Source organism: Salvelinus fontinalis, chromosome 26 (genome assembly GCF_029448725.1).
Source record: "Salvelinus fontinalis isolate EN_2023a chromosome 26, ASM2944872v1, whole genome shotgun sequence".
Lineage (NCBI taxonomy): Eukaryota > Metazoa > Chordata > Actinopteri > Salmoniformes > Salmonidae > Salvelinus > Salvelinus fontinalis.
In genome coordinates, this window is record NC_074690.1 from 38,040,323 (window position 1) to 38,052,825 (window position 12,503).

General features: G+C 42.9%; 1 protein-coding gene across 2 annotated transcripts in view; it reads left to right on the forward strand.

Annotated features, from left to right (window-relative positions):
• LOC129824271 (protein-glutamine gamma-glutamyltransferase K-like) overlaps nucleotides 1–12,503 on the forward strand; it is a 50,666-nt gene that overhangs the window by 11,320 nt on the left and 26,843 nt on the right. For both annotated transcript variants that reach the window (XR_008754730.1, XM_055883798.1), the window contains exons 2-3: nucleotides 1,901–2,181; nucleotides 2,385–2,576. Coding sequence is in view for 1 of the 2 variants with exons in the window: in XM_055883798.1 (XP_055739773.1) it covers nucleotides 1,914–2,181; nucleotides 2,385–2,576 (460 nt within the window). In the remaining variant the exon portion in view is untranslated. The remainder of the gene's footprint in view (nucleotides 1–1,900; nucleotides 2,182–2,384; nucleotides 2,577–12,503) is intronic.

Genomic DNA, 12,503 nt, shown 5'->3' on the forward strand with positions numbered 1-12,503 from the left:
TTTGGTTTGATGGTTCGTCTGAGGGCCTAGCGGGATTTCTTATAAGCATCCGGGTTAGATTCCCGCGCCCTGAAAGCATCAGCTCTAGCCTTTAGCTCAGTGTGGATGTTGCCTGTAATCCATGGTGGTGGCGATTCCCTACGAAAAGCCACTGGCACAGGAGAGAGCTGTCCATAACAACTTTCCAAACGTTACATCACATAAACAGGCCAAAACGGCCCCTACACATGGCTTCTGGTTTGGGTATGTACGTACGGTCACTGTGGGGGACAACGTCATCGATGCACTTATTAATGAAGCCGGTGACTGATGTGGTGTACTCCTCAATGCCATCGAATGACTCCCAGAACATATTCCAGTATGTGCTAGCCAAACAGTCCTGTAGCTTAGCATCTGCGTCATCTGACCACTTCCATATTGAGTGAGTCACTGGTACTTCCTGCTTTAGTTGTTCCTTGTAAGCAGGAATCAGGAGGATATAATTATGGTCAGATTTGCCAAATGGAGGGCGAGGGAGGGCTTTGTATGCGTGTCTGTGTGTGGAGTAAAGGTGGTCTAGAGTTTTTTTCCCCCTCTGGTTGCACATGTGACATGATGGTGGAAATGAGGTAAAACGGATTTAAGTTTCCCTGCATTAAAGTCCCCGGCCACTAGGAGCACCGCCTCTGGATGAGCATTTTCTTGTATGCTTATGGCTTTAAACAGCTTGTTGAGTGCGGTCTTAGAAGAAAACTCTCTTGGTAAATAGTGTGGTCTACAGGCTATCATGAGATACTCTACCTCAGGTGAGCAAAACCTCAAGACTAATATTTGATTTTGCGCACCAGCTGTTATTGACAAATAGACACAGACTGCCACCACTTGTCTTACCGGAGGCAGCTGTTCTGTCTTACCAATGCAAATCATAAAAGTAAACATAATTGTTTACAACTCCGCTTTAATTTCTCCTAACTATGTGCAGGGCTTATGGCTCATTAGGGCAGTGAGTGTTTTATAAAAGGGATTCATTAGACCAAACTGGCTCCACAGAGACTTCATTGTTTGGGTCCTGGGAGATAACCCAGGCCTGAGCCAAAGTGGCTTTTTTGTTTAGACACAGACGGAATAAACAGTACAGATGGAGACCACGGTTGGAAACTTATCTTGGTCTTCTTGTAAACATGCCTCATGCTGTTGTTTTTACCTCTCCTGACCTTTGACATTTGACCTTTGAACCCCCATTATGTTTAGATTTGTAGCCTGGATCCAGAGTTTCATAGTCTCATGGTTCTTTTAACCTTGCAGTTCGATGAATGGTGGTATAAACAGATGAACTAGACTAACTGACTAATGAAGCATTTTGCATTGTCATGACAATATGATAAATGGTCCCCATCATATCTGGAGATTACACACACATCTGTGGCTGGGTGGGGCTATAGGGTCAGGTATCAGTCAAGAGGAATGTTGGGGTGTTTGGGGAATTTGGGAACAGCAGGCTGCTGTAAAGAGTGTGAGTCAAGAATGGTGTAATTGTTGGAAAAGTTTAAGAAGAAAACAAGCTGGTTTCAGGAATGGAGGGAGGAAAAGAGGTGGAGAAGATATGTAAGCAGAGAGAACATGCAGAAGAGAGGTTTACATTGGGGAAATGCAGGCTGAACTAAAGGAGTAGTAATGTTAACAGTCTTTCTCAGTAGACAATTGTGCGCTGTGTTGTCCGGCTGATATGTGTGCACTTAACCTCTCTCACATTGAATTGTTGACATGCTTTTGCATCTTCATTTGATGTTATTTCATAGATTGAACTGGGCACTCCTCGTTATGCATCATTATTATTTATTTATGACTGTTTGCATGACCAATCTTACGGTTTCTTACAATCTCAATCTTACTATCTCATCTCTAACTTTATCTTTTGTAGCATCCCTTTCAGAATGCCAGGAGAACGATTGACAGCGAGCGGTTCTGATCGGGGCCGTTTCCATGGCAATGCCCTGACCATAGTAGAGGCAACCAACCAGGAGGAGGTGGAGTCTAAGGAGCAGGGGGGCTGTCTCCAGGGTTTTCAGAAGATATGCTGCTGCTGGCCACGCCAGAGCAGCTTGTACGACATCACAGATACAGTTGTCAAGGACGAAGTGGTGAAACCGGCCCCGCTTCCTGAGCCCCCTCAGCCCCACACTGGAGACAATGAGCTGGAAGGTAAAGTCTCAGTCAAGTTAATTAGTTCATAATGCTAAGCCCATGTAGATGGGAAAAAATCCTGGCCCTACCTATAAGCAATGACCATTGCATTAACTTTTTCAATTTCTCATTCTCTCATATTCTCTCTCTCTCTCTCTCTCTCTCTCTCTCTCTCTCTCTCTCTCTCTCTCTCTCTCTCTCTCTCTCTCTCTCTCTCTCAGAGTTGATGTTGTCAGTGCACTCGGTGGATCTACTGAGCTCTAAAACGGGTCAGAACCGCATGGAGCATCACACCGACCGTTACCATGGCAACGCGCTCATCATCCGACGTGGCCAGACCTTCCAGATAGAACTGGACCTGTCGCGACCTTTCAACTCCAACACAGACAAACTCCACCTGGACCTCAAGACAGGTAAGTCTGACCTTGATGTCTGTCACAAAAAGGCTATTGTGTTATATTCCTTGGTACAGTATGTTTTTTGCATCATATCGTACAGTGTGGAGTAGTAGGACATACGTGTCCAGCAGTTTCCCAGGCTCCCCGGAAACAGGGAGGGAACACAGGCTGAAGCAGCTGTGACACATGAGAATTGTTCACATTATTCACATTGCTTACACACAGAGGCGCAAACACGCACGCACACACGGGCACGCACACATGCACATACACAAAGCGCCCACCCAACATGCACAACCCCTCACCCAAGACACACAGTTGATGGAAATGTGTTCAGTGCTGTGTTTGATTAGTGAGAGGCTGTGACTGTGGTCTTCACATTCTAAACCTCTGTAGTAATGAGGTCCAGACAAGAGGACACTAACAGAGACACTAGAGAACATGGGCTCCTGAGTTCTTCTGCAAAAATATAGAATTAGAGTTGGATAAATGTAGATAAACGTGATTTTTTTTCACTAGGACTTATGCAGGATACTAACCTCAACATCAAAACCTTCAATCCAAATCACAATTCCATACCTAAAACCTTGATTTTGGACAAAATTACCTGAATGGACTATTACTACCAAGGAATATCAAGAAGAAACTTCTAACAAACCAAAACCTGCTGCAGAAACACAGCAGACTGTGGAAAAACCATCCAACACAAAACTGAGTGAGTAATATTCAGTCTGAAGCTACTTCTGAAGCCAAAAAGTAAAATACAATATTCTCTAGGTAATTTTGTTATATAAAGCTTAATAAATAAGGCTACTGTTTATTACTTCTGGCCCTTCTTTTGCAACTGTGTTAACTAACCTCCAGGCGAGCTTCAAAGCCATACAACTCTCCTTCCGTGGCCTCCAACTGCTCTTAAATGCAAGTAAAACTAAATGCATGCTCTTCAACCAATCGCTGCCCCGCACCTGCCCACCCGTCCAGCATCACTACTCTGGACGGTTCTGACTTAGAATATGTGGACAACTATAAATACCTAGGTGTCTGGTTAGACTGTAAACTCTCCTTCCAGACTCACATTAAACATCTTTAATCCAAAATGTAATCTAGAATCGGCTTCCTATTTCACAACAAAGCATCCTTCACTCATGCTGCCAAACATACCCGCGTAAAACTGACCATCCTACTGATCCTCGACTTCGGCGATGTCATTTACAAAGTAACCTCCAACACTCTACTCAACAAATTGGATGCAGTCTATCACAGTGCCATCCGTTTTGTCACCAAAGCCCCAGATACTACCCACCACTGCGACCTGTACGCTCTCGCTTCATGCTCGTCGCCAAACCCACTGGCTCCAGGTCATCTACAAGTCTTTGCTAGGTAAAGCCGCGCCTTATCTCAGCTCACTGGTCACCATAGCAGCACCCACCCGTAGCACGCGCTCCAGCAGGTATATCTCACCCCAAAGCCAACTTCCCCCCAAAGCAAATCACTGCACCTGTTCATAGCCCATCTGTAAAAAGGCCATCCAACTACCTCATCCCAATACTGTATTTATTTATTTATTTATGTATCCTATTTATTGCTCCTTTGCACCCCAGTATCTCTACTTGCACATTCATCTTCTGTACATCTACCATTCCAGTGTTTAATTGCTTTACTGTAATTACTTCGCCACCATGGCCTATTTATTGCAGTACCTCCCTTGTCTTACCTCATTTGCACACAATGAATATAGACTTTTTTTCTACTGTATTATTGAATGTATGTTTGTTTATTCCTGTCACGTTCCTGACCTATTTCTGTTAGTTTGTTGTATGTGTTAGTTGGTCAGGACGTGAGTTTGGGTGGGCATTCTATGTTTTCTGTTTCTATGTTGGTTTAAGGGTTGCCTGGTATGGCTCTTAGAGGCAGGTGTTTGGCGTTCCTCTAATTGAGAGTCATATTTAGGTAGGTTGTTTCACAGTGTTTGTTGTGGGTGGTTGTCTCCTGTGTCAGTGTTTGTCGCACCATACGGGACTGTTCGGTTTGTTTTGTACATCGTCATTTTGTGTAGTCTATTTTCCCTGTTTGTGCGTTCTTCGTGTTAAATGTAAGTTCGTCGTCCAGGTCTGTCTACTCCGTTTGTTGTTTTGTTAGTTTATAGTGAAGTTTGTGTTTTCGTCTTTTCTTTAAATAAATTATGTGTTCACAACCCGCTGCGCCTTGGTTCAATCACTACTCCTCCTCTTCGGTTGAAGAGGAGGAGGACTACCGTTACAATTCCATGTGTAACTCTGTGTTGTTGTATGTGTCGAACTGCTTTGCTTTATCTTGGCCAGGTCGCAGTTGAAATTAGATTTTGTTCTCAACTAGCCTGCCTGGTTAAATAAAGGTGAAATAAAAAAATAAAAAAAAATAAAACAAAGCTACCAAGCTGCTTTGAAAGAAACTGACCTGATCAATTAGCACTGAAGTGTGAAGTGAGAGGTGTGAAAACTATTGAACCTAACAATGGCAGGAGAGTTCCACAGCCCCCCCCCCCTCCCCCCAACCAAATGTAGAGGACTTTGAAGCCCCCATGGCATATCCCTGTCCAGTAGTTATTACAATAAGGTACCCCCATGGATATTGAAAATAACAATACGCGGACAGAATAAGTACAAAAAAAAGCTTTTCAAAGACAATCCAGAGACACTAGCTACTGACTGCTACGAAGAGGGGAACCTTTAGCAACTTCATTTTCCACACAGACCATCCCCTGTCATGGCAAAGTGCTATAAGAGCACACTACACCTATGTCAAGAGAGAGGGTATTGGCCCAGGGTGGAAACTTAGAATACTAGACTTTGAGGAAATTCAAACAACCTCTGTCAACGTCTGCAAGTCTGGGACAGTAATGGTGCAGGATATGGCTGCGCCAATTTAAAAAAACATATATATAAATAGTCTATAGTCTATATACAGTGTGTGCAAATGGCGTGAGAAGGTAAGGCAATAAATAGGCCATAGTAGCGAAGTAATTACAATTTAGCAAGTTAACACTGGAGGGATAGATGTGCAGATGATGATGTGCAAGTAGAAATACTGGTGTGCAAAAGAGCAGAAAAGTAAATAAAAAAACAATATGGGGATGAGGTAGATAGATTGGATGGGCTATTTACAGATGGGCTATGTACAGCTGCAGCGATTGGTTAGCTGCTCAAATAGGTGAGAGAGCTAGTCCACACAATACAGACAGAACAAACCCACAAAACAGACCAGCAAGACTTTGCCTCAAAACCTAATGTCTACCTGGCCCACCACTCCACCCTGGACTTGAACAGCCTTTACGACCAGGTTCGCCTTTACAAGGCAGCAATCCCAACTTTTACCAGGACCCTGAAGGACGTCAACCTCAACCATAGCCCCAGCACCTCACAGGAACAAGAGAGCAACGGACACCCCGCCCAGACCAGCGAGACACCCTCCCAGACTTGCAAGACCCCCTCCTAAAGGACCTGCACTGAGAGAACCCACGTCAAGAGGACCTACACCCAGACCACTGCATCACCAGCCATACCCCAACCAGCTAAGACCACCACAAGCAAACCCTGGCCACACTCTATATAGCCCCCCCCATATCAGACCTATGCTCCTGTAACGGATGTGAAATGGCTAGCTAGTTAGCGATGGTGCGCGCTAATAGCCTTTCAATCGGTGATGTCACTTGCTCTGAGACCTTGAAGTAGTGATTCCCCTTGCTCTGCAAGGGCCGTGGATTTTGTGGAGCGATGGGTAACGATGCTTTGTGGGTGACTGTTGTTGATGTGTGCAGAGGGTCCCTGGTTCGCGCCCAGGTCGGGGCGAGGGGACGGACTAAAGTTAAACTGTTACATTGGTGCCGTGACCCGGCTTCAAGGTCTCAAAGCGATTGACGTCACCGATTGAAATGCTATTAGCGCGCACCACCGCTAACTAGCTAGCCATTTCACATCGGTTACACTCCTTCTGCCCAACCCATGCCCCCCACCCCTGCGGCAGGGATCTCAACATGACAGCAGGACATATGTCCAGGCCGTGAGCAGAGCAACAGGCCCAACCCCCAATATTACACCTGCCCAAGCCCCATTCTGCGACCTAAGAGGTATGTATCACATGCTCAACATGCTCTGCTCACACCTACTGTAATGGTCTGGACCTTAACCTCACAAAATCAACACTGGACACTATGGAACACAAAGCTTTTACAATCTCATCCTGGAATATACAAGGTCTGAGGTCCTCCTTTGGCCTAAAGAGCAGGAACCCAGACTTCATCAAAGAAATTGAAAATACAGACATTGTCATCCTACAATAAACATGGTATAAAGGAGATGGAACCACTGGTTTCCCTCTAGGTTAAAGAGAGCTGTTGGTCCCATCCACCAAACTACCAGGTGTGGAAAATGTTTTATAAATATACTGCCACCAGTGCCTGCCGGTGTAACTGCTAAACTGCTTACTGACTGTATACTGTACTGCATGATTGTTATGATATGGTTTGGCTTGGGAAGTTTTTTTAGCTTGGTTGGTCACACACAGCTTATGTGTTGTGCATTGAAGTACACAAGGGAAGGGAAAAGGTGAGAGGAGGAGCGCCTGTAGATGCGAGAAGGAATACAACGTGGCTGCTATGAAACTGTACTGCGTTTATATGTGATTCTGTTGAAAAACATTTATTAAATGGAAGCAAATGGAACGGTGATAAACATACTGGAATTTGTCCAATAGAAACTCTTGTTTGTAACTGTTGGAGTTATAATTACACCCTAGATCAGCTAGATGCAGGCAAGAGTGTGCAAGGCGGTATTGAATGTGTCACCTCACATTTTTCTCTCGACCTGTGTGCATCTACGTTGTAAACCGTCATTTATATGTTAGGTTGTAGCAACCTCATTATGGGTATAGGGAAAATGAGTATCATGTAGTAGCCTAAACCTCTCAATGTACATTGAACTGGGTGAATATAATATGAATGACAGTCATAATAGAAGGCCATGCTCATGAAAAACAAAATCGTCCTCCCTCATTTCAAATGGCACCGACCACCACTGAAATGGGCTTATTTGGCGATCTGGAGTGCAGGTAATTATTTAAAAAGCGTTATGAAATGTGATAGTGTGTTATCCACAGTGATGAGAACCATGTAGCTATGATGCATTCCTACAAGATTTCCAGACAGACCACTTAATTATGGGGGAAATTGTTATTTTTTCTGGGGGTGGATTATCCCTTTTAAGGTTAAGGTTAGGCATTAAGGTTAGCAGTGTGGTTAAAGTTAGGGTTAAGGTCAGGGTTATGTTTAAAATCATATTTTATGACTTTGTGGCAGTGCCAGCTAGTGACCACTCTGCAGAGCTGTCTCCAAATTCATGACGAAAAACGTTAACCTTAACTTTTTTGGTTACTACATGATTCCATATGTGTTATTTCCTAGGCCTTCTACAAAGCAGAAAATAGTGAAAATAAAGAAAAACCCTTGAATGAGTAGGTGTGTCCAAACTTTTGACTGGTACTGTATTTGCATGTCACACCTTTTCTTCATTCCAGCTAGTTAGATGTGCAACCACTGACTAGTTAGATGTGACTAACCACTGACTAACTATAGCTAGGGCCATGGTTGGGGATTACTAAAAAAAACGGTAACTGTAATTCGTTAAATTACCAGCAAAAATATTTTTTATGAGTTAACAGATACTTTCGAAAAACTAGATGATTACTTAGAAAATCACTTTTATATTCAGAAAAGATGATTGCGGAAAAAAATCTTTGGCATTTCTCTGTTTTCTCAATAACATTACAAATCAGCATTGAAAAAAGGGAGTCTGACCACAAGTCACGCTATGATGACACACCAAATGGGTTCGATGGATCGCGTTTGAAAGAGCAGGAATAGGCTTTTGTAGGCTACAGTCCAAGCCATGTCTTCCAAAGGTGCGACTGCTGTTGAATAAACGCTTGGAGGTAAGGATGACAGCAGTGGTGTAGACTATGGCGATACGGATTTCACTTATTAATGATATTTACATAGGGCATTGATGTGAATCACACTGCTGCTCTCTCATTTAGCTATTTGCGCTTTACGGATTGTGGTTGTTGTGGATGGCTGTTCACAAATCTAAATGTGTATTTGAAGTCAATAATGGTTGAATTCAACAAGTTTAAGCTGCCTATCAATCATTGTTTTTGAAACCAGTGGACAGCCAGTGAAAAATGCACTCTTGCAACAGCTGCATAGTGCGAATCCCAGCCTATAGAATAAAGTGTGGCTTTTATTGCTCAATCTAAATCATGCTGATAAAAAAAAGAAAATCCTTATGCCTAATGGACACATGCATGACTTAAATGTAGTTGCTACATCCATTTTTGGACTTGGAATAATATATATCCATTGATTCTTGAAGAATATAACTTATAAATGCCTCATGAGTTTAGTTCAACTATCACTCCTTGAGAACCCAAAATATAAGCTTGTTTTTCTCCTATGTTTTTAGACTTTGTAAACGTAAATAACACTGCTTCATAGCATGGTTAAAACAATAATGTTGAAATCATGGATGGTCAGTCCTTGCTCTGTGTATTCATCTGAGAGTGGTTACATTTCTCTAGCCCCATCCCTCAGCTTTTACCAAAACAGGCACACCTGTTAATTGAAATATCTTCCAGGTGACTACCTCATGAAGCTGGTTGAGAGCATGCCAACAGTGTGCTAAGCTGTCATCAAGGCAAAGGGTGGCTACCTTGAAGAATCTCAAATATAAAAAATATTTGGATTTGTTTAACACTTTCTTGGTTACTACATGATTCCATATGTGTTATTTCATCATCTTGATGTCTTCACTATTATTTTTACAATGTAGAAAATAGTAAAAAATAAAGAAAAACCCTTGAATGTGTAGGTGTGTCCAAACGTTTGACTGGTACTGTATATCCGTTCACTGTTTACAGCAGGTCTCCAGACACCCAGACCTGTCTGATCAGTCTGATAGGGTGCTGTGGGTGTGTCCAGCTTACACCTGTGCAAATTCGTATGTCTAACAATGGAATTAAACAGCCAAGCAATTCCTCAAGTGTTGGGATGTAGGTCCACCACACACCCGAAGGGTTGTGCGATCCTGTCCAGAAACAACCCCTAGCCCCTACCCCTAGACACTTGTGGAGATCTGAGAGAATTGGACAGGTGTAGGCAATACCGCCAAAATTCCACCAAGCCTGTCAGAGGGTAAGGTGGTGCTCTCACCATGTCACCACCTATCAATCCCTCTCAGATCTCCAGAAGTGTCTAGACTGGGCAGTAGGGGTTAGGGGTTGTTTCTGGACAGGCCATAGGTATTATGGTAGCTCAGTCTGTCAGTCAGTCTGACCCTGTCCAAAAATATGTAATAGCTGTCAAGTACTTGCTTCCTCTGTCCTCAATTGCATTTCCTTGATTCGTTGCATTCTCTCTCCTTGTCTCTTTCTCAAAACCCATTGGATGAAAAGGTCAGAGGTCCCGCCCCTCTCACCTTCTTATCCGATGGGTCTTGAAAAGGAGGCGAGGAGAGAGGACTTAAGGAATGAATGAAATGCAATTGAGATTCTCCCTTTGTTTCCTCCATTGCTCACCTCCCTCTCAAACCACATTGGGCTCCAATGCACTTTCAAGGAAAGGCAAGGAGTGGAGGAAACAAGGACAGAGGAAGCAAGGGCATGATGTCTAGTTTTCACACACAAACACTACTTGAAGAGTTGACTGATTATAATGATTTCATTATTGGTTATTATTGTCGAATAATTTTGTTGACAGAACCCATTGTATTATATTATTGTATTAAATTATTATATCAACTATTACAAATATAGAAATGCTGTTGTTTTTATATATATATATAATTTTTTTTTAATAGGTTTAGCATGTCTATAATTGATAGAGAAGTTGACTAAAGCACAAACAGCCCTGACTACGAGGCATGACAAAGAATATGTTTCATGTGACATTTTGAATGACATGTAGATGATTTGTTGTTGCTAGGAGTCATGGTATCATTGTGCCTAAATCTAGACTCTTATTCCTGTAACTACACATGTGAAGCTACAAGAAAATCATATTTAAATGTATATCAAACCATTTTGAAATGTTGACCCTGATGTCACACATTGGTCCCTTTACTTATAGAAAGACTCTTATGCATTCTCATTTCAACGCCAAACCCAACACTGGTGTGCGTGGCCAAAGAGCTCTATTTTCATGTCATCCAACAAATGTAAACACCTGGAGTTTGCTATACGGCATTGGCACTTGGGTTGAAACGGGTGCTATTGTAACGTCCGTCGTATGAAGAAGGTGTGGACCAAAGTGCAGCGTGGGAAGTGTTCATGATTACTTATAAAAAAACTGAACACTGAGACAAAATAACAAAATGTAACAACACGAAACAGTTCTGTCTGGTGAAGACAAAAAAACAGAAAACAACTACCCACAAAGCATTGGTGGGGAAAAGCTACCTAAGTATGGTTCTCAATCAGAGACAACGATAGACAGCTGCCTCTGATTGAGAACCACACCCGGCCAAAACCAAAGAAATACAAAACATAGAAAATGAACATAGAACGCCCACCCAAATTACACCCTGACCAAACATAGAGACATAAAAAGTTCTCTACGGTCAGGGCGTGACAGCTATGGTCAGATTACATGAAAATAGAGCTCTTTGGCCACACACACCAGTGGTGGGTTTAACGTCGAAATCAGGATGCATAAGAAGAAAATAACCCCATACCTACTGTAAAATATGGTGGTGGATCTTTGATGTTACCAGTAGCTTTGAGTGGGTAATATCACTGAGGAAGCCAAGCCAGGAAAAAAATATATATATTACAACCTATATGTTGTGATAATTGCATAGTTTGCAATTTTTTTTTAACCTATTTTTTATTTAACTGAGGCAAGTCAGTAAAGAACACATTCTAATTTACAATAACAACCAAACCCGGACTACACTTGGCCAATTGTGCACCGCCCTACGGGACTCCCAATCACAGCTGGATGTGATGCAGCCTGGATTCGTACCAGGTACTGCAGTGACACCTCTTGTCTTAGACCACTGCGCCACTCCATAACCTGTTAGTTCATATGCCTTGCCACCGTGATATATAAGCCTAAGGCCGAGACAATAAGAAGACACAGCTGCAGAATAAATTCAACCACACCTTTTTCATCACAAAACCGGAGAGCAACATCTGTCCGGTGGAGTCCACAAAGCATATTGCATTTAACAAACAGTTACATGACCCAAAGCATGGTCAATCAAGTTCATGTTTGCTCGCTAGCCTAACTTCCTTTCATTGGCAATGATGGGCCAGCTAGTTAACATTAGCCTACTAAGGCCTCCCGAGTGGCGCAGCGGTCTAAGGCACTGCATCACTTCCGATCCTGGTTCGATCCCAGGCTGTGTTGCAGCTGGCTGTGAGGCAGCACACAATTGGCCAGCATTGTCTGGGTTAGAGGAGGGTTTGGCTGGCTGGCTGGGTTGTCCTTGTCTCATTGTGCTCTAGCCACTCCTGTGGTGGGCCGGGCGCAATGCACGCTGACACGGTCGCCAGGTGTATGGTGTTTTCTCCGACACATTGGTGTGGCTGGCTTCCTGGTTAAATGAGCATTGTGTCAAGAAGCAGTGCAGCTTGGCTGGGTTGTGTTTCAGAGGACACACAGCACCTTTGCCTCTCCCGAGTCCAACAAGACCTTAACTACCAATTGAATATTGCAGAAATAAATAATTGTTATTTATTTATTGAACAAGTTCTCATTTACAACTGCGACCTGGCAAAGATAAAGTGTGACAAAAACAACAACACAGAATTACACATAAACAAACAATAACACAATAGAAAAATCTATGTGTGCAAACGTAGAAGAGGCAATAAATAGGCCATAGAGGCCATAGAGGCAAAATAATTACAATT